Source organism: Oncorhynchus tshawytscha, linkage group LG06 (assembly GCF_018296145.1).
Source record: "Oncorhynchus tshawytscha isolate Ot180627B linkage group LG06, Otsh_v2.0, whole genome shotgun sequence".
Classification (NCBI taxonomy): Eukaryota; Metazoa; Chordata; class Actinopteri; order Salmoniformes; family Salmonidae; genus Oncorhynchus; species Oncorhynchus tshawytscha.
In genome coordinates, this window is record NC_056434.1 from 18,128,479 (window position 1) to 18,151,176 (window position 22,698).

At 42.9% G+C, this 22,698-nt stretch overlaps 1 protein-coding gene across 6 annotated transcripts in view; it reads right to left on the bottom strand.

Annotated features, from left to right (window-relative positions):
* Positions 1-22,698, bottom strand: part of LOC112252175 (unconventional myosin-IXb) — a 119,042-nt gene that overhangs the window by 2,835 nt on the left and 93,509 nt on the right. For 3 of the 6 annotated variants that reach the window (XM_024423182.2, XM_024423180.2, XM_042323044.1), the window contains 14 exons: positions 21,709-21,896; positions 21,234-21,341; positions 20,944-21,114; positions 15,728-15,769; positions 15,496-15,607; positions 14,911-14,984; positions 14,582-14,774; positions 14,213-14,341; positions 13,411-13,516; positions 12,612-12,743; positions 12,202-12,325; positions 11,863-11,913; positions 10,307-10,425; positions 5,814-5,941 (listed from right to left, as the gene is read on the bottom strand). In XM_024423182.2, coding sequence (XP_024278950.1) covers positions 5,814-5,941; positions 10,307-10,425; positions 11,863-11,913; positions 12,202-12,325; positions 12,612-12,743; positions 13,411-13,516; positions 14,213-14,341; positions 14,582-14,774; positions 14,911-14,984; positions 15,496-15,607; positions 15,728-15,769; positions 20,944-21,114; positions 21,234-21,341; positions 21,709-21,896 — 1,677 coding nt within the window. Of the gene's footprint in view, positions 1-5,800; positions 5,942-10,306; positions 10,426-11,862; positions 11,914-12,201; positions 12,326-12,611; positions 12,744-13,410; positions 13,517-14,212; positions 14,342-14,581; positions 14,775-14,910; positions 14,985-15,495; positions 15,608-15,727; positions 15,770-20,943; positions 21,115-21,233; positions 21,342-21,708; positions 21,897-22,698 lie in introns of all 6 variants that reach the window. The other 3 variants (XM_024423183.2, XM_024423181.2, XM_024423185.2) reach the window with 3 other exon arrangements.

Here is a 22,698-nt window from a genome sequence, read left to right on the forward strand (position 1 = left end):
TTCCAACATTGAGTGGAAATAAATATTCATGATAACATGTATTTTTCTGCCTGCAAAATGTCCCGCTCTTAAAAGTTACTTTTTTTAAAGTCCGCCGGAAGTTAAATTAAATTTCAACTTAATCTGCCAATTGTCCGTAGGATTGGTCCTTATTCAGGGGGAAATTAAGAAATAAAAACATCTAATAGAACATAAATTAAACAGACTTTCCAAACGTGGGTCTGTTGTACATCCACTTCCTCTCCGCTTACCTCAAGTCCTGCACGTGTACCACACTTGCACAAAAAAAAAGCAAGAACTTGTGGGGGACTTGACATGAAGTAAGCAGAGAGGAACTGACCTCGCTGAGGAACTCCATATGTCTACAACAGACCCATGTTAATAAATTCTGGTTAATTATATGTTCCATTAGATGTTTTTTTCCTCACATTCCCCCCTGCATTAGGGTCAAGCCTACAAGACTATCGACAGAGTAAGTTCAAATTGAATAATATTTATTAAGGATCCCCATTACACTTCCTGGGGTCCAGCAACATTAAGGCAGTTATATACAATTTTAAATATTACATAACATCATATTAAGTATGTTCCCTCAGGCCACTACTCTATCACATACAGAGCATTCGGAAAGTATACAGACCTCTTGACTTTTCCACATTTTGTTACGTTACAGCCTTATTCTAAAATGTTTTTATTTTTATTTTCCCTCACCAATCTACACACAATAATACTTGATTTACATAAATATTCAGACCCTTTGCTATGAGACTTGAAATTGAGCTCAGGTGCGTCGTGTTTCCATTGATCCTCCTTCAGATGTTTCTACAACTTCATTGGAGTCCACCTGTGGTAAATTCAATTGATTGGGCCTGATTTGGAAAGGCACACACCTGTCTATATAAGGTCTCACAGTTGGCAGTGTGTCAGAGCAGAAACCAAGCCATGAGGTCGAAGGAACTGTGCGTAGAGCTCCGAGACAGGATTTTGTCGAGGCACAGATCTGGGGAAGGGTACCAAAAAATGTCTGCAGCATTGATGGTCCCCAAGAACACAATAGCCTCCATCATTCTTAAATGGAAGAAGTTTGGAACCACCAAGACTCTTCCTAGAGCTAGCCGCCCAGCCAAAGTGAGCAATTGGGGGAGAAGGGCCTTGGTCAGGGAGCTGACCAAGAACCCGATGGCCACTCTGACAGAGCTCCAGAGTTCCTCTGTGGAGATGGGTGAACCTTCCAGAAGGACAACTATCTTTGCAGCACTCCATCAATACGGCCTTTATGGTAGAGTGGCCAGACGGAAGCCACTCCTCAGTAAAAGGCACATGACAGCTCGCTTGGAGTTTGCCAAAAGGCACCTAAAGGACCATGAGAAACGAGATTCTTTAGTCTGATGAAACCAATATTTAACTCTGAATGCCAAATGCCACGTCTAGAGGAAACCAGGCACCACCCCTAAGCATGGTGGCAGCTTCATGCTGTGGGGATGTTTTTCAGTGGTAGGCAAGACAACGCAGGAGTGGCTTCGGGACAAGTCTCTGTTCCTTGAGTGGCACAGCCAGAGCACGGACTTGAACCTGATTGAACATCTCTGGAGAGACCTGAAAATAGCTGTTCAGCGACGCTTCCCATCCAACATGACAGACCTTGAAGAGGATCTGCAGAGAAGAATGGGAGAAACTCCCCAAATACAGGTGTGCCAAGCTTGTAGCATGATACCCAAGAAGACTCAAGGCTGTAATCGCTGCCAAAGGTGCTTCAACAAAGTAGTGAGTAAAGGGTCTGAATACTTATGTAAATGTGATATTTTTTGTAAAAATAAATAAATAAATAATAAAAAAAAGTCTAAAAAGCTGTTCTTGCTTCATCTTTATGGTGTAGTGTAGATTGATGAGGGAGGAAAAAAATCAATTGTGGAAAAAGTCCAGGGGTCTGAATACTTCTCGAACGCACTCTTATATACAATACCAGATCCATGTGTACGTGTGTAGCGTGCCTGTCGTGTACGTGTGTCTGTCTCTTCACAATCCCCACGGTTCCATTTAAAAAAGAATCTGATTCTACTGCATGCATCAGTTACCTGAGGTAGAATAGAGTTCCATGTAGCCATGGCTCTATGCAGTACTGTGCACCTCCCATAGTCTGTTATTGACTTGGGGATTGTGAAGAGACCTTCGGTGGCATGTCTTGTGGGGTATGCATGGGTGTCCGAGCTGTGTTAGTAGTTTAAAAACAGACACCTTGGTGGATACAGCATGTCAACACTTCTTACAAAAACAAATAGTGATGAAGTCAATCACTCCTCTACTTTGACCCATGAGAGACTTACATGCATATTATTAATGTTAGTTCTCCGTGTACATACAGTGCCTTGCGAAAGTATTCGGCCCCCTTGAACTTTGCGACCTTTTGCCACATTTCAGGCTTCAAACAAAGATATAAAACTGTATTTTTTGTGAAGAATCAACAACAAGTGGGACACAATCATGAAGTGGAACGACATTTGTTGGATATTAACTTTTTTAACAAATCAAAAACTGAAAAATTGGGCGTGCAAAATTATTCAGCCCCCTTAAGTTAATACTTTGTAGCGCCACCTTTTGCTGCGATTACAGCTGTAAGTCGCTTGGGGTATGTCTCTATCAGTTTTGCACATCGAGAGACTGACATTTTTTCCCATTCCTCCTTGCAAAACAGCTCGAGCTCAGTGAGGTTGGATGGAGAGCATTTGTGAACAGCAGTTCTCAGTTCTTTCCACAGATTCTCGATTGGATTCAGGTCTGGACTTTGACTTGGCCATTCTAACACCTGGATAGGTTTATTTTTGAACCATTCCATTGTAGATTTTGCTTTATGTTTTGGATCATTGTCTTGTTGGAAGACAAATCTCCGTCCCAGTCTCAGGTCTTTTGCAGACTCCATCAGGTTCTCTTCCAGAATGGTCCTGTATTTGGCTCCATCCATCTTCCCATCAATTTGAACCATCTTCCCTGTCCCTGCTGAAGAAAAGCAGGCCCAAACCATGATGCTGCCACCACCATGTTTGACAGTGGGGATGGTGTGTTCAGGGTGATGAGCTGTGTTGCTTTTACACCAAACATAACGTTTTGCATTGTTGCCAAAAAGTTCAATTTTGGTTTCATCTGACCAGAGCACCTTCTTCCACATGTTTGGTGTGTCTCCCAGGTGGCTTGTGGCAAACTTTAAACAACACTTTGTATGGATATCTTAAGAAATGGCTTTCTTCTTGCCACTCTTCCATAAAAGGCCAGATTTGTGCAATATACGACTGATTGTTGTCCTATGGACAGAGTCTCCAACCTCAGCTGTAGATCTCTGCAGTTCATCCAGAGTGATCATGGGCTTCTTGGCTGCATCTCTGATCAGTCTTCTCCTTGTATGAGCTGAAAGTTTAGAGGGACGGCCAGGTCTTGGTAGATTTGCAGTCTGATACTCCTTCCATTTCAATATTATCGCTTGCACTGAGCTCCTTGGGGTGTTTAAAGCTTGGGAAATCTTTTTGTATCCAAATCCGGCTTTAAACTTCTTCACAACAGTATCTCGGACCTGCCTGGTGTGTTCCTTGTTCTTCATGATGCTCTCTGCGCTTTTAACGGACCTCTGAGACTATCACAGTGCAGGTGCATTTATACGGAGACTTGATTACACACAGGTGGATTGTATTGTGGATTGCAACTGACCACACAACTGAACAGTAGTCCAGGTGCAACAAACTAGAGCCTGTAGGACCTGCCTTGTTGATAGTGTTGTTAAAAAGGCAGAGCAGTGCTTTATTATGGACAGACTTCTCCCCATTTTAGCTACTGTTGTATCAACATGCTTTGACCATGACAGTTTACAATCTAGGGTTACTCCAAGCAGTTTAGTCACCTCAACTTGCTCAATTTCCACATTATTTCAAGATTAAGTAGAGGTTTAGTGAATGATTTGTCCCAAATACAATGCTTTTAGTTATTGAAATATTTAGGACTAACTTATTCCACCCATTCTGAAACCAATTGCAGCTCTTTGTTAAGTGTTGCAGTGATTTCACTCACTGTAGTAGCTGACGTGTATAGTGTTCAGTCATTTGCATACATGAACACACTGGCTTTACTCCAAGACAGTGGCATGTCATTAGTAAAGAGGGAAAAAAGTCAGGTGCCTAGACAGCTGCCCTGGGGAATTCCTGATTCTACCTGGATTTTGTTGGATAGGCTTCCATTAAAGAACATCCTATGTGTTCTATTAGACCGCTAAATCTCTATCCACAATGTCGCAGGGGGTGTAAAGCCATAACACAAGTTTTCCATCAGCAGACTATGATCAATAATGTCAAAAGCCGCACTGAAGTCTAATAAAACAGCTCCCACAATCGTTTTATCATCAATTTCTTTCAGCCGATAATCAGTAATTTGTGTGATTGCTGTGTTTGAATTTCCTTCCCAATAAGCGTGCTGAAAGTGTTGTCAATTTGTTTACAGTAAAATAGCATTGTATCTGGTCAAACACAACTTCCAAAAGTTTACTACGGGTTGGTAACAGGCTGATTGGTCGGCAATTTGAGCCCGTAAAGGGGGCTTTACTATTCTTGGGAAGCGGAATTACTTGTGCTTCCCTCCAGGCCTGAGGGCACACACTTTCTAGTAGGCTTAGATTGAAGATATGGCAAATAGGAGTGGAAATATTGTCCGCTATTATCCTCACAATTTTCCATCCGCTAATCTTTCCAATAAAAAAATCCTTAAAGTAATTGGCAATATCAGTGGGTTTTGTGATGAATGATCCATCTGATTTAATGAATATTGCAGAGTTTGCCTTTTTGCTCAAAATGTAATTCAAGGTGCTCCAAAGCTTTTTACTCCCATTCTTTATATATTTCTTTGTTTCATAGTATAGGGTCTTCTTTTTATTCAGTTTAGTCACATGATTTCTCAATTTGCAGTACGTTTGCCAATCGGTTGTGCAGCCAGACCTATTTGCCCTTCCTTTTGCCTCATCCCTCACAACCATACAACTTCTCAATTCCTCATCAATCCACGGGGATAAAACAGTTAACTTCTGGCATCCGGCGGACTATTACTTTTTTTGTAAGATAATTCCCAGCAACCCGTGTGTAAATACTAGTGTTGCTAAAAGTAGCTAGTGTCCACTTTCCTATAATTTGCCAACTCTATCAAACTACGTCTACCCTATTGGCTGATACAGCCCAATAATACCGATAACAAAATATAATGGGCCACGAAGAGAATCTCTGGTATTTTAACCTATTTCTCAGGCTATTTTTGCGGATTTTGATCTTGATTATGGTGGCAAGATTGCTGGGACTGAGGCTGCAAAGCGAGCTGTGTCACATACAGTTCACCTAAAATAACATTGCAGAACTGCGTCAGATTGGGGACCAGTTCTTGCAGGAGTGGGTGGGAGTCAGACAAGAAGTCAGCGGGAGCGAGCACGGTATGAAAAGTAGCAGGAGCGGTATGAAGAAATCAGTCCCCCTCAGACCTCTACTACCCCCACCAGTTAGTCTGGTAAAAGTTTCTGCATGCCACACAGACACTCATGCAAACATACAAAAATACACACACACACACACATACACACACACACACACACACACGTTGCTTGTAAACCGGGAGCCTCCAACCTGCTAGAGAGCAGACGGCACCTCCGCCAACCTCTTTAAATGCAGCACCACCAGCATGTCCATACCTGCACCAGAGACAGCAGGGACAGACAGGGGGCCAGGCAGGCCGATGAGAAACCCACAGGTGTGAATAGGTAGGAAGGGGGGGGGGACTATACCTTTAATACTGACCTTCGGGCTCCGAGTTGTTGCAGCGCTCACCCAACAGGCTCTCCGAGCTCAGCGATGCCTCAGAGTCCAGGTTGTCCTGGTCAGAACCAGGTTGCTCCAGTTCTGGCAGTCTGCAGGCCAGGTCCTCCCTGGGAAAGAGGGGGAAGGGAGAGAAAGAAAACAGAGGGGTCACAAATGTAACCAAGGGTTGGTTGGTGGATCACAGGCAAAAAATATAACCATTGGATATGGGTGGTCCTTCAAAAAAAAAAAAAAAAAAAAAAAAAAAAAAATATTTTTTAATATATATATATATATATATATATATTTGTCACATACACATGGTTAGCAGATGTTAATGCGAGTGTAGCGAAATGCTTGTGCTTCTAGTTCCGACAATGCAGTAATAACTAAAGAGTAATCTAACCTAACAATACTACAACAACTACCTTATACACACACAAGTGTAAAGGAATGAAGAATATGTACATAAAAATATGAATGAGTGATGGTACAGAACAGCATAGGCAAGATGCAGTAGATGGTAAAGAGTACAGTATATACATATGAGATGAGTAATGTAGGGTATGTAAACATTATATTAAGTGGCATTGTTTATATTAAGTGGCTAGTGATACATTTTTACATCAATTTTTCCATGATTAAAGTGGCTGGAGTTGAGTCCGTATGTTGGCAGCAGCCACTCAATGTTAGTGGTGGCTGTTTATCCAGTTGGATATAGGGGGCGCTCTTTTAATTTTTGGATAAAAAAACGTTCCCGTTTTAAACAAGATATTTTGTCACGAAAAGATGCTCGACTATGCATATAATTGACAGCTTTGGAAAGAAAACACTGACGTTTCCAAAACTGCAAGGATATTGTCTGTGAGTGCCACAGAACTGATGTTACAGGCGAAACCCAGATAAAAATCCAATCAGGAAGTGCCGCATTTTTTGAAACCGCCTCATGCCAATGACTCCTTATATGGCCGTGAAGGAGCTAGGAGTCAGCTTATGTTTTCCCCAAGGTGTCTACAGCATTGTGACGTCTTTTTAGGCATTTCCATTGGAGAATGGCTGCAAGAGACCATATAGGGCGAGTGGTCGCATGGTGTCTCCCGGGGGAGAAAACCTTGCGTAAAATACTGAGGTAGCCATTTTTCCAATCGTTTCTTATGAGAAACCAACTGCCTCGACGGATATATTATCGAATAGATATGTTAACAACACCTTGAGGATGGATCCTAAACAACGTTTGCCGTGTTTCTGTCGATATTATGGAGCATATTTTGAAAAAAGTTTGGCGTTATAGTTGAAGTATTTTTCGGTTGATTTCTCAGCCAAGCAGGATGAACAAACGGGACGTTTGAGGTCGAAGCTGTTTTTCAGTCTCTCGGTCCCTGCTTTGATGCACCTGTACTGACCTCGCCTTCTGGATGATAGCGGGGTGAACAGGCAGTGGCTCGGGTGGTTGTTGTCCTTGATGAACTTTATGGCCTTCCTGTGACATCGGGTGGTGTAGGTGTCCTGGAGGGCAGGTAGTTTTCCCCCGGTGATGCGTTGTGCAGACCTCACTATCCTCTGGAGAGCCTTACGGTTGTGGGCGGAGCAGTTGCCGTACCAGGCGGTGATACAGCCCGACAGGATGCTCTTGATTGTGCGTCTGTAAAAGATTGAGTGCTTTTGGTGACAAGCCGAATTTCTTCAGCCTTCTTCACCACGCTGTCTGTGTGGGTGGACCAATTCAGTCTGTCCGTGATGTGTACCCCGAGGAACTTAAAACTTACTACCCTATCCACTACTGTCCCATCTATGTGGATAGGGGGGTGCTCCTTCTGCTGTTTCCTGAAGTCCATGATCATCTCCTTTGTTTTGTTGACGTTGAGTGTGAGGTTATTTTCCTGGCACCACACTGCCAGGTCTCTGACCTCCTACCTATAGGCTGTTTCATTGTTGTCTGTGATCAGGCCTACCACTGTTGTGTCATCAGCAAACTTGATGATGTTGTAGTTGTGTTTGGCCACGCAGTCGTGGGTGAACAGGGAGTACAGGAGAGGACTAAGCACGCACCCCCGAGGGGCCCCAGTGTTGAGGATCAGCATGGCAGATGTGTTGTTGCCTACCCTTACCACTGTAATATTTGTGTTGTGGAGAAATGACCAGGCCGGAGACGGGAGTACAGTTAGTTTTTGTTTATTCAAAACCCCTCGTGCTCTACAGTTCCCGGCATCCCAGTGCGCATGTGCATTTCCTATTAGGTGTAGTAACGTAACACTGCCGTAATGCATTACTGCTTAGTAACAGCACAGTAACTAATATAAACAGATGTAGATCCCAGATACTACAACCACCTGGGGGCAGCACATCAGAAAGTCCTGGATCCAGTTGCAGAGGGAGGTGTTTAGTCCCAGGATCCTTAGCTTAGTCATGAGCTTTGAGGGCACTATGGTGTTGAATGCTGAGCTGTAGTCAATGAACTGCATTCTCACATAGGCGTTCCTTTTGTCCACGTGTGAAAGGCCAGTGTGGAGTGCAATTGAGATTGCACCATCTATGGATCTGTTGGGGTAGTATGCAATTTGGAGTGCGTCTAGGGTTTCTGGGATAATGGTGTTGATATGAGCCATGACCAGCCTTTCAAAGCACTTCATGGCTACAAATGAGTGCTATGGGTCGGTAGACATTTAGGCAGGTTACCTTGGTGTTCTTGGGCACAGGGATTATGGTGGTCTGCTTGAAACATGATGGTATTACAGACAGGGAGCTGTTGAAAATATCAGTTTAGACACTTTCTAGTTGGTCAGCGCATGCTCGGAGTACACGTACTGGTAATCCGCCTGGCCTTGTGAATGTGGACCTGTTTAAAGTTCTTACTCACATTGGCTACGGAGCGCGTGATCACACGGTCGTCCAGAACAGCTGGTGCTCTCAACGCTGAGCTGTAGTCAATAAATAGCATTCTCACATAGGTGTTCCTTTTGTTGGGGCAGTATGCGAATTGGAGTGGGTCTAGGGTTTCCGGGATGATTGTTAATGTGAGCCATGACCAGCCTTTCAAAGCACTTCATGGCTATCACTAGATGTTGGAACATTGCTGCGGGGACTTGCTTTCATTCAGCCAAGAGCATTAGTGAGGTCGGGCACTGATGTTGGGCAGGCCTGGCTCGCAGTAGGCGTGCCAATTCATCCCAAAGGTGTTCAATGTGGTTGAGGTCATGGCTCTCTGCAGACCAGTCAAGTTCTTCCACACCAATCTCGACAAACCATTTCTGTATGGTCCTCACTTTTGTGCATGGGGCATTGTCATGCTGAAACAGAAAGGGCTGTGATGGAAATGTTCTTGTTTGTATATAATCGTAAGATTAGCACAATGCTGATTTTATAATAACCTGTCTTGGTTGGGTTCATGCCAGTGACTGGATGATTGCACAAAGGAGGAAACCACACTATCACTCATAAGCAAATTAGCAGTACGCCCAGAACATTATCTTGGGACAAGAGAAGTGGAATAAATCAGTCAAATACAGATACCAACCATACTTATAACTTGTTAGTGTAGCAGTATAAAAGGACTGAAAGGGAACCTCCCCTTCAGAGTTTTTATCAAGTTTGTATTGAGTTTGTGAACCTCTACAGCCGTAATAATAAAGATGGCTTTATTTAGTTTGAGTCCTTAGTGGTGGATTTCCACAGTCTAGACTCGCCCCTCATTGTATGCTGCAGCATTAAGATATCCCTTCACTGGAACTAAGGGGCCCAGCACGAGTCATGAAAAACAGCCCTAGACCATTATTTATCCTCCACCAAACTTTACACTATGCATTCGGGCAGGTAGTGTTCTCATGACATCCGCCAAACCCAGATCTGTCCGATCTGGCCATCTGACGGCCAGAGTGTGATACAAGCGTATCCAGAGAAGGCGTTTCCACTACTCCAGATTCTAATGACGGCCATCTTTACACAACTCTTGCCAACTCTTGGCATTGCGCATGGTGATCTTAGGACATGGAATCCCGACGAATAGTTATTGTGCTGATGATGCTTCTAGAGGCATTTTGGAATTAAGTAGTGAGTGTTGCAACCGAGGAAAGATGATTTTTACACGGTACGCGCTTCAGCATTTGGCGGTCCCGTTCTGTGAGCTTGTGTGGCCAACCACTTCACGGTTGAGACGTTTTTGCTCCTAGACATTCCCACATTACAATAACAGTACTTACAGTTGACCGAGGCAGCTCTAGCAGGGCAGAAATTTGCCGAACTGACTTGTTGGAAATGTGGCATCCTATGACAGTGCCACATTGAAAGTGACTGAGCTCTTCAGTACGGGCCATTCTACTGCCAATGTTTGTCTATGGAGATTGCATAGCTGTGTGCTCGATTTTATAAACCTGTCAGCAACGGGTGTGGATGAAAAAGCTGAATCCCTTCAAATGAATGGGGTTCCCACATACTTTTGACCATGTAGTGTATCTGCTGAATTTAGTGGTGAATCAGGGGCTCTGTTCAGTTCTTACTTCTCTTGTTTTATAGACTTGATGCGCTCCATCAGGTTTTTCTCAGCCTCCGTGTCAGAGTCCAGTGGCTCATCGTTCTCAGGGACCACCGTCAAGTTAGAGCACTTCTTCTCATGCACCTAGGAGAGAGAACACAAGCACACAGTTACTCATGGAACCTCAATGAGTAGCAAGTCCATACCACACTGGTTTAGAGGATGGGGTGGGGGTGCCTGTATAACATCATCATGCATCGTGTTTATTAATATCATGCCTGTGTCATTCCAGTGAGCTATGGTAACTAGAGGAAAGCATGCGGTTTTGTCATGATGAGTAGGGATAAACACACTATGAAACTGTTATTCAACCACACAACATGTAGGAACATGTCAGTTTCTGGAGTGAGGGTTCTTATAACGATTTTACTATTGAATGAAGCTTGAGTCTGCAAATCAAAGCAATGGTTATTTTACTCCAGGAGTAAAATACATCATCAAGAAGACAACTCATTCCCATGTCAATTATAAGGCTTGGTTCCGGTTAACAGGGAGAATCCACAAACCATCCATCCAATCCTGAGGTTGTACAGTGGGGAATCATATGTGTTCCATACAGCACAAGCGGGTTATGATCAAGAATTAATGTCACCAAATACTAGTCAAACCACAAACAAGTCACATGTAGAAAAGACCAACATCAACCCACACCGTCACTCTGAAGAACCTTCACATCACAGATCCTGAGGGCTGAAACCAACATGCAGTATAACAGGGGTCTAACATCTAGACTATTAAAGGTACTAGTAGTAGGTATGCAGGCCTTTGTTCTAGCGGTACTGACAGCACACCTAGCACTGACAGCACACCTAGCAGTGACAGCACACCCAGCAGTGACAGCACACCCAGCACTGACAGCACACCTAGCACTGACAGCACACCTAGCAGTGACAGCACACCTAGCAGTGACAGCACACCTAGCACTGACAGCACACCTAGCACTGACAGCACACCTAGCACTGACAGCACACCTAGCACTGACAGCACACCTAGCACTGACAGCACACCTAGCACTGACAGCACACCTAGCACTGACAGCACACCTAGCACTGACAGCACACCTAGCACTGACAGCACACCTAGCACTGACAGCACACCTAGCACTGACAGCACACCTAGCACTGACAGCACCTAGCACTGACAGCACACCTAGCACTGACAGCACACCTAGCACTGACAGCACACCTAGCACTGACAGCACACCTAGCACTGACAGCACACCTAGCACTGACAGCACACCTACCACTGACAGCACACCTAGCACAGAATCAACTGATCTTTGTCGTCACCTGGATCCAGGTGTGTAACTGCTGGGCTATAACAAAAGCCTGCCCAGTTGCTCTCCAGAAACATAGTTGGGAGACCACTGCAGCACTGTATACCACTGTATTCCACCAATTAGTATGAAGAGGAGAGAGGGATGGGTGGCGGGTCATCGACTACTACAAGTCATGCACAGACGGTTGGTTAAGACAAACCGCATCTAGCTACCAGGAGGATCAGAGCAACGTGGATACGTACCACCACTCCTTTGTAAGGAGCAGAAACCCTGAGGGGCAAATGCCAGTGCAGCTGAAGAAAAAAAGGAGAACCACAAAACAATGAGCAGTAAGCTATGGTGGATATTGGACAATACACTAGGAGTGTCGTAGTACTGCCCTGCCCTACAGTATGTAGTAAATACAGTTGGTGACTACAGTCGGTCTGTCTACTGAGTCTATGGGATCAATTCCATGTCAATTCAGAAAGCGACAGAGAAGCATTGAGGAAAATTGGAATAGAAATGTCAGTTTGTTTCCTGAATTGGCCCCAACCATTGGTAGTGTCCAGACAGACCAGACCATGTAGAATAGTCCTCACCGTGTTCTGTCTCTTGAGTTTGAGCTGGTTGACGGCCAGAGCCTCAGCGTGCTCCAGCTGTTCGATCTCCTCCAACTTCTCATTGTAGCGTCTGATTTGCTCGTTGATCAATATCTCCACACACCTGGGACACAGAGACATTACCTGCTAGTTAGAATCTCTATTGTGGTAAAGGCACTGCATTGGTTTCTGTACAGTGGGGGTCGTACCTAGTTGCCTGAACAAAATATTCACTTAATAACAGCAAAGACTAGGGTTGAGATAAAAAAAATCCATTCTAAGTGGACTATTCTTATTGTGGGATTTTTTAAATTTAAATTGATTTCAACTGAATTGATAAAAATAAAACAACGTTTTATACACAAAGTAACAGTGGTTTCTGTCTATGCAGTGATCAGAGAGATACTTACGTGGTGGTCTTGGCCACGTCCTTCATGCTCATGAGTGGGTCGGCGCTATCTGGGCAGCGGAGGATGCAGGGGGCAAACACGATGGCCAGGGAGTTGGGAGACATGCGGTTGTGAGACTCATCTTTAGACACTCTGGAAGAGAGAAAAATATTACTCGTTGAATATTATATATAGCAATACACACTGCAATATAGCACGCGCTCCAGCAGGTGTATCTCACTGATCATCCCTAAAGCCAACACCTTATTTGGCCGCCTTTCGTTCCAGTACTCTGCTGCCTGTGACTGGAACGAATTGCAAAAATCGCTGAAGTTGGAGACTTTTATCTCCCTCACCAACTTCAAACATCAGCTATCTGAGCAGTTAACCGATCGCTGCAGCTGTACATAGTCTATCTGTAAATAGCCCACCCATTTTTACCTACCTCATCCCCATACTGTTTTTATTTATTTACTTTTCTGCTCTTTTGCACACCAATATCTCTACCTGTACATGACCATCTGATCATTTATCACTCCAGTGTTATTAATCTGCAAAATTGTAATTATTTGCCTACCTCCTCATGCCTTTTGCACACAATGTATATAGACTCCCCTTTTTTTTCCTTTTTCTACTGTGTTATTGACTTGTTAATTGTTTACTCCATGTGTAACTCTGTGTTGTCTGTTCACACTGCTATGCTTTATCTTGGCCAGGTCGCAGTTGCAAATGAGAACTTGTTCTCAACTAGCCTACCTGGTTAAATAAAGGTGAAATAAAAAAAATACAAAATATTGCCCCAGCCATGAAGAGTATGTACTTGACTAGATGGAAGAAAAGTCTTTCCAAGGTGTTGAAGCATGCGGTGGGGAGCTGTTCCAACACTTTGTAGATGGCATGTAGCTGCTCTTGCTTTTCAGGAAGTTCTAGAGAGATGAGGAAAACACAATTAGGATCAACAACAACGCCACAATGTAGGGATTGATGACAGTCGACAATATTACACATTTCAACATACAGTGGAATACAGGTAACTGACCAAATAAAGGAAACACCAACATAAAAGTGTCTTAATACGGCGTTGAGCCACCACAAGCCGCCAGAACTGCTTTAATGCGCCTTGGCATAGATTCTACAAGTGTCTGGAACTGTAATGCGACACCATTCTTCCACGAGAAATTCCATAATTTGTCATTTTGTCAAGAGTGGCGGAAAACGCTGTCTCAGGTGCCGCTCCCATAAGTGTTTAATTGGGTTGAGATCTGGTGACAGACACACACACACCCTTTAAACTTACTTTGAGACCCCTCTTTCAAAGTCAGAGATCTCTAGCCTTGGTAGCCAGAAAAATGGGCAGCTGGACCTTAAGCATGATGGGATGTTTTAATAGCTTAATTAACTCAGGAACCACACCTGATTTCAATATACTTTGTATCCCTCATTTACTCAAGCATTTACCTGTAGATTAGTAGAACATACCAAGGAGAAGATAACCCACCTGGGCTGATATAGGGACTCCCCCTTGTGGACGTATATTATATAACACAATCCAAAATGAACAAGAGTAGCCATCTCTCCCTTGATCATGCAGAAGAGTGAGGCAGAGCTATAACAGGACTCACCCACGGCCCGAAGGAAGTCATTGTAATGAGTGAAGGTCATGAGGGGGTCAGGCAGCTTTCTCAGCCACTGTTTGATCAGCCCTGTCACTGTGTGGATGGGGTAGTTCTCCAGGCACACTGCGTGGGGGTCTGGCACACAACACAACATCAACCATTAGACAGGTCATGGAATGGGAACATGAAGAGGTATACTTATGTCATAAATAAGATCTACATGGGCACGATGAAACTTGAAAAATACAACTACTCTTGTGCTTGTGTAGGTGCTTAATGTTAAGTCTTCCGTACACCCCTCAAATGAACTGTTACCCATCAAGATCTTAGCAGCTCTCTGGTTTACTGTTTATAATATTATGGGCTGGCCCTCACCAGTCTCCATTAGCTGGTGGAGCTCCTTCATGCGGTTGGCGGAGCCTGATTTGCGGTAGATTCCCTCCGTTAACAGGCCGTTCATCTCGACATGCTCCAGCATCATCTCCAGCACTATGGGAATGGGGTTGTCCTCACTGGTCAGGTGACACAAGCGCACCCCAAAGTGCAGGCCTCCCGACTCCTTGTCACTCTGCACACAGATAGACACCAACAGTCAGATATGTTAGTCAATAGTAACCTAGGGACCAATACAGATTTAAGATTTGCACACCTAAACCATGGAAGTATGTCAATGTCATTTACAAATATGTGAGGTCAATGCCCACCTTTTTGGCACAAAACGTGCAGCAGTCTGTGACAATTTTGCAGAGGCACTTCTTGTGGCACACCATCTTACAATCTGGAAGAATAAAACCAGAATGGGAGGCTATTAACATTTGTATCCTTGACGACCCAGAATATAATGTTATAATGTTTCACGTTACGTATGTTTAAAGCATGATCAGCATTCACATCAATCATTGGAGACTGTTATCCTTGTTATTTGCACATCATCTGCACATCTATCACTCCAGTGTTAATGCTAAATTGTAATTATTTAGTCTCTATGGCCTATTTATTGCCTTACCTCCCTACTCTTCTACATTTGCACACACTGTGCATATATTTTTCTTTTGTGATATTTAATGTACGTTTGTTATGTGTAACTCTGTTGTTTTTGTCGCACTGCTTTGCTTTATCTTGGCCAGATCACAGTTGTAAATGAGAACTTGTTCTTAACTGGCCTACCTGGTTAAATAAAGGTGCATTTAAAAAAATATATATATGGATACACATATATTAGTTGTTACTAGATTGTGAGAGTTGTCAGAATGTGTGTGTGTGTGTGTGTTTGTCTGTGTGGTACTCACAGCTGCACATGTAGACTTTCTCCATACCCCCGATATAGGAGTTGCACTGGTCACACGACTGCATGATGTTAACCTGGTACGTGCTGAACACATGGTCCAGGGGGTTCTCCATCTAAACAATCATACATTGTGTACATGTATCAATGTGTCCAATCATTTCATAAAATACATATATTTCTATAGAGAACAAAGAGTGGACAGGTGTAAGGATCGGCCCTTAGTTTGTACTTACGTTCTTGTATTTTTTCCGCCTCTTCTTCCGCACTTTGGCAGGCTGAAATACAGACAAAACCATCAATATTTAATTTATTGAATCCATAAAGACGGACAATAATCAATATCCATGTATTCAGTACCAAAAATCAGTGTTAAAAAAACAATGATATTTTATTTTTTGCATTTTACAAATAAGAACAAAAATGAGAAGACAGACAACAATATAACAAAATGACAAACTTAGAAGACAACAGACAAATGTAAATGCAATAGAAAAACAAAACTAAATATGAGACATTGGACCTGTAGGCTACAGTACATTTTATACATTAAGTGTGAAACATTACATGAGGATTATACAGAGATGCAATCAATGTTATGTGAGTGGACATTCTCCATATAATCAATAAAGGGTTGCCAAATTCTATAAATTGTCTGACTTATTCCTCAAGCAGTATGTCCTTTTCTCCAGTGGCATACAACTATTAACTTCAGATACCCGCCTGCCAGTTGCAATGTGGCCATCTGATTTCCATTTCAAGGCAATACATTTTTTTGCCAATTGCTTGCACCATTTCTGTTAGCATTATTAGTGTGACTTTGCCTAAGATTGGAATTAGTGAAGTTAACCAGTAGACAGACCTCCGGGTCTAAAGGGAATGCAGCCCCCTAAATTGAAGATATGCCAGAAACCGTGTAGTTTTGAACATAGGGGGGGAGATACCAGGGTTGAACTTGTGCAATGTAGATGGGGTGATATAGAGCTGATGGAGGAAATTAAACTGGATCAGTCTATATCTGGAGTTCAATGTGGATGTAACACCATCCCTGTATAGGTCACTCCATAGTCCCTCATCAAGACGAATACCAGGATCTTTTACCCATCTAAGTCAGGGTTTATCTAGCTCAGGCAGTGGTAGTCATGACATAAGAGCATTGTAAACACAAGAAATGGTCTTGAACAGTGGTTGGTCTGCATGGCAAAGTTGTTCAATAGGTGACATCTTAAGTAGGTTCCATTGGCCCTTGAGATTCACCCTAATAAAATGTCATAGTTGTAGGTAACTAGAGGTCATAACAATGTTCTAGAAGAGTGATTACCTTATCAGACCATGGTCCAAAGTTACTATTCTTGAAAAACCTTTGAACATGGTTCCCAATCAAGCAATTTTCAACCAGCCAGGTAATATATTCTGAAATTAGGGAGGTTTAAGCCCCCTTGACTGTAATCAAGGGTCAGTTTGTCCAGGCTAACCCTAGGAGTTTTGCTGTGCCACAAACTGTCTGGTCAGCTTGTCGAGAGAGGAAAAGAATGCTGCGGATACAGGGATGGGGAGAGATTGAAACAGATATAGAATTCTGGGCAGGGTATTCATTTTAATTCTACCCAGTAGAGTGAGAGGCAAGTCCATCCATTTACACAGGTCACCCTCCACCTTTTGCAACAAGCCAGCCAGATTGCATTTAGAGGTTCTTCAGGTTACCATCCACCATTCTACCCAACTATGTGAAGCCCATAGGCGACCGTCTAAAAGGCAACCGATGCTTAATGGTATGATGGTCAAAGACAGACAACAGTAAGATTTTAATCAAAATTGACCTTATATCCAGAGAAAGAACTAAAATACAGTAATAGGTTCTATAAGTGAGAGGGGATGTTCTGGGTTTGTTAGAAATAAGATCAGGTCGTCCTCAAAGAGTGATAACTTATGGGTATGGGGGCCCATCTCAAAGCCATGTATGTCAGGGCCCGTTCTAATACTTCCGCCAACAGTTCGATGACAAGGGCGAAGAGGTGGGGGCTAAAAGGGCAACTATATCTGTTCCCCCTAAAGAGAAGGAAAGAGGAAGTAATCCCATTCGTAGCAATACTAGTTTTAGGAGATTTGTTGAGTGATTTTATCAAGGTTACAAACACGGTGCCTAAACTGAACTTTTCCAAAACGCGAAGAGATATGGTAATTCGACCCTATTAAAATACCTTTTTGCCGACGAGGGAGACTGCGACACTAGGTATTTATTTTTTTGTTAAGGTGAATTATATCAAAAGAACCTTCTGAGATTATTGGAGGACAATCTGTTAATTATGGATCCAGTAAGATCTGGATTGACCAACAGGGGGAGGCATGACTCCAGTCTCTTAGATAGCATCTTGGTGACCAGTTTACAATCTGTTTTAAGGAGAGAGATTGGTCGATAGGAGGCACACTTTAGCGGGGATTCTCCTTCCTTGTGAATTACTGTAATCACAGTTTGAGTGAAAGACTCTGGAAAGCAGTTGTCCTCCCCGGCTTTTTAAAGTACCTCCATAAGGTAGGGGACCAACAGCCACTTGAGTTCTTTATAGAACTCTGGAGGGAAGCCAGGAGATTTATTAGAAGGTAAAGATAATGTCCACCAACAATTCAGGGACTGAGAACTGTTCACTCAGGTGCGCTCTGTCTTCCTCTGACAGGCAAGGGAGGTTGAGCAAGGAGAGAAATGTCGATCTCTGATAGAACATCGCTTGATTGGGAAGTATAGGGGACCTTGTAGTATTTCTTAAAAGTATCATTAATTTCAGTAGGGTCAAAAGATCTCATTAGTAAGAGTTTCTATAGCATTAATTGTCCTCTTACTTTCCTCTGCTTTCAGTTGCCATGCCAACACTGTGCTCTCTCTCCAAGTTCATAGTAACGCTGTTTTGATTTAGTAATGCCCCTCTCAGCTTGATACGTGTTCAGAGCATTATATTTCAGTTATTTATTTACCAAAAGCCTGTATAGGTCTTTAGTCTGGCACCTTTGGTAGGTTTTCTCTAGCTCAAAGATTTCAGATTTAAGGTCATTCAGTTAGGCAGTGTTTTCTTTTCAACCCTTTAGTCCAGTCAATGAGCCTTTCCCAGACTTTTAATGTGTCCCAAAGAATGAAAGTCAGAACCAGAGGGTTTATTTGTCAAAGTAAGAACATTGATCTGCTCTTTGATGAATGCAGGTTGCTTCAGGAGTGTAGAATTTAGTCTCCATATATATATGCTTGGTAGGAATGGAGATGGCTAATTCCAGAGGAGAATGGTCACAAAGCAATCTGGTGAGACAATCGGTATCTAACACTATGAAACAGTTGGGTTGACAGCAAAAAGTGATCTATGCGTGTGTGTGTGTGTGGGGGGGGGTGTGAATAAAGAGTAGTTCCTATCCTGTGGGTGCATCGGTCTCCAGACGTCTAGTAAATTGAGTTCATGAATGAGCTTGAACATAAACATATGGTCATCGAAGTTAGGAGCATAAATATTCAATAGGGTCCCAGACAGAATAAATATGCCCCTGCACCAAAACAAACCTGCCTGATGGAGCTGACACAAAAGGGGATGTGTCTACTTATCAAAATTGCAGTTCCTCTTGAGGCCGCAAAAACGAGGCCGCAAAAATGTATAATACCCATTCCCTGTTTAATTTCTTGTGTTTACTGGCTGTACAATGTGTTTCTTGTAAGAACACAACATCAACCTTCAATAGTCTATACCTTAAGAAATGATCCTCTTAACTGGGCTGTTAAGATCTTTTACGTTGAATGTGACATATTTTAGTGGATTAAGCATGGGTTGAGTTTATAATATATAACCGGATGGTAATTACTCACATGTAAATATTCAGGTAATGTTTCAACTTTGATGTGAACACTGAAGTGACCTATGCGTCTCTTTAGGAAGGAAACAACATTAAAAAAAAAGAAAAACCCACCGATTGTCGGACTAAAACCACAATCAAACATGAAAACACTTGTAGAGAGACGATGTAGCTTGCTTTCCATCTTGCTCTTACTAGCTAAGCTTTGGCATCAACTAAAACCTACGAGCGCTCTACGTTGAAAACAAACATTGTGAATAGACATTTATGGCGGAATATTTTACTGTCAACAATAAGGGCTGCTTGAGTCTCTTTTCAGGAGAAGAGAAACATAAATGAGGGAAAAAGCAATGGGCCTAGGCCTACTAATTTGTTTCGCCCGGTGGATATTGTCAAAACCAAAATATATATATATCCCCTGTAAATGTAATAGAACTCACCACGGGAAAAATAACTCAGTTGAAAATGTCCAAATCAACTGTAGCGACCAAATCACGTTGTAAACAGATCCAAATTCCAAATAGACATCAGCAGTTCAGTCCCAGGAGAGCACAAACAAGAAAAATCCCAATAAACTGCGTCAAATCCCACAGATAGCCGGTGATGTTCTTGTCCTTCAGGGCTTTGGCAACTGATTTGAACTGCTTACAACGTCTGGCAAGATCCAGGCGCATATCCGGGAAGAGGCTGACACTCTTGCCATCGATGGTGATGTCCCCTTTGGCTCTTGTGAGTCGCAGTATCTTCACCTTGTCCTGGAAACGGAGGAACCTGATCAGGACGGTCAGTGGAGGCTCATCTGGTGTGGGTTTTCGGTGTTAAGGCTCTGTGGGTGCATTCGATTTCCAGCAGCTTAGTGTAGTTGGTTATGCGCAGGACATCAGGGATCCATTGAGTGAAGAAACAGACAGGGTCACGGCCCTCGCTGTCCTCCTTCAATCCCACCACATGGATATTGCTACGTCTGCTCTGGTTCTCCATCAGGTCCGCCATGTTTATGAGATAGGCATTGTCCTTCTGCAGCTGTTTGATAACTTGATCATGTCGGGTTACGGTATCTTCAGCTGTGCTAATGCGAAACTCAGCCTCAGTCGTTCTCAAAAGGAGATCATTCAGGGAGGATTTCAGGCTATCAATGGAAGAATAAAGTTCAGCCTATTTATTGTACATTTTCAGTGAAAGACCTTCGTTACCATCTTCCATTTCCTGGAGGAGAGTAGCAAGCATGCCTGAAGTCTCAGAAGAGGCTACTGAGAGGAACAGTGTGGAACTGTCATCTGCGTTATCAGGGATAATGCTCATCTTGCTAGCTGTGGCATTATTATCTTGGGATTCAAAAAAGTTTTGGTCATCCTTCTTGCCTCTCAGATTGAGGTCCATGGCCCTTGGGAAGGTAAGCGCTTAACAGTTTATCAGCCGATGTTAGAATATTGCTTCAACGTTGATATTTAGGTAATAATAGGATAACTTTGAAGAGCTCGGTTTGTTTAATGTCTGCTCAGCTCCGTGGCATAACACGCTACGAAAGTGTTGTTTGTGCCAAGTGTTACAGCATAAACCAGGGTGCTTGGAGTTTGATACTACGATAATAGCCCTATGACAAATATGCAGGGTAATCCTTCACCTTGGCTGGTTCTGCCTCCTCCTTTTTGATCTCTCCCCTGATGAAGCCGTCCAGGACTGACTGGAACAGGTTGACCACCAGCTGTACCTCTCCCTTCTGCTTCTCTCCTGCCAGGCTGATTACCCTCTTCTGGTAGCCACGCATCAGACCCTTGTAGCCAATATGGTGTGTCTGTCCACCATGGGTGAGAGAAAGAGAGAGGGGAATAAAGCAATTATCATCCATACACGGGAGTCACTCAATTGATAAAGCAGCTTCCATATCTATAGGCCTTGCGGTCCGCCACTCACCGGGAGAGAGTACATGCCCTTGATGGTCTCTCTGAACTGCATGGTGGCTGTGATGAAGATGTTTTCTGTGGCAGACAACGGCTTCCCTCTGGAGCGGAAGTCATTCACCTACAGAGAGAGAGAGAGTGGGAGTTTAAAGGGATAGTTTGGGATTTTTGGAAGCCCTTTATCTACTTCCCCAGAGCCAGATGAACTTGTGGATACCATTTCTATATCTGTGTCCATTAGGAAGGAGATTATGGGTAGATTCATGAGCCAACGCTAACTATCTTAGCTAAGCTAGCACTAACACAAGATAAAGGGCGTCATTGCCAAAACCCCAAACTATCCCCTTAAACATATTGTGGAGCATACTATGAACATTAACTGTGTATTTCTCCTCTATGCACCTGAAAACTACAAGAGGTGTGTGACTGAGATCAACTCTCATTTCAGTTAGCTTTTAGCTGTAACATTAATCAGAATATGGTTGGACCTGATTCCCCAGGAATTCATCCAGGTGTCGGAGCTCGTTGGCGTTGGTAATCTCCCTCTCCAGAGAGGCGTTCCATTGCTCTGACACATGCGTGGCCCGGCTGATCTTGATGGTGGGGTTCTGGCTCACTGCCCGGCCTCTACTAGCAGGGTCTGGGTGGGAGCGGGATGTTTGTGAGAGAGGCAGGGCTGTGTGGAACGAAGACGGACAGACAAACAGACAGAGACAAAGAGACACAGAAACAAAGAGAGACAGAATTGTCAATATGTTCAAGCATCATTATATACAATATTCACTACTTTACCTTTTCCACATTTTGCTGTGTTACAGCCTACATTTAAACAAATGTAATTGTAGATATTTTTGTTACTGGCCTACACACAATACCCCATAATGCCAAAGTCGAATTATGTTTATTTTATACATTAATTAAAAATGAAAAGCTGAAAAGTCTTGAGTCAATAAGTATTCAACCCCTTTGTCATGGCAAGTCTAAATAAGTTGAAGAGTAAACATTTGGTTAACAAGTTGCATAATACGTTTCATGGACTCACTCTGTGTGGAATAATAGTGTTTAACATGATTTATTAATGACAGCCATATCTGTATTTCAAACACATATTCAATCATAAAAAAACAGGGAATTTTTCCAATGCCTCGCAAAGAAGGGCACCTATTGGTTGATGGGTAAAAATGTAAAAGCAGACATTGAATATACACTACCGTTAAAAAGTGTGGGGGTCACTTAGAAATGCCCTTGTTTTTGAAAGAAAAGTAAATTTTTTTGGCCATTAAAATAAAATAAAATAGATGAGAAATACAGTGTAGACATTGTTACGGAGGCCCATTATCAGCAACCATCATTCCTGTGTTCTAACGGCACGTTGTGATAGCTAAACCAAGTTTATCATTTTAAAAGGATAATTGATCATTAGAAAACCCTTTTGCAATTTTGTTAGCACAGCTGAAAACTGTTGTGCTGATTAAAGC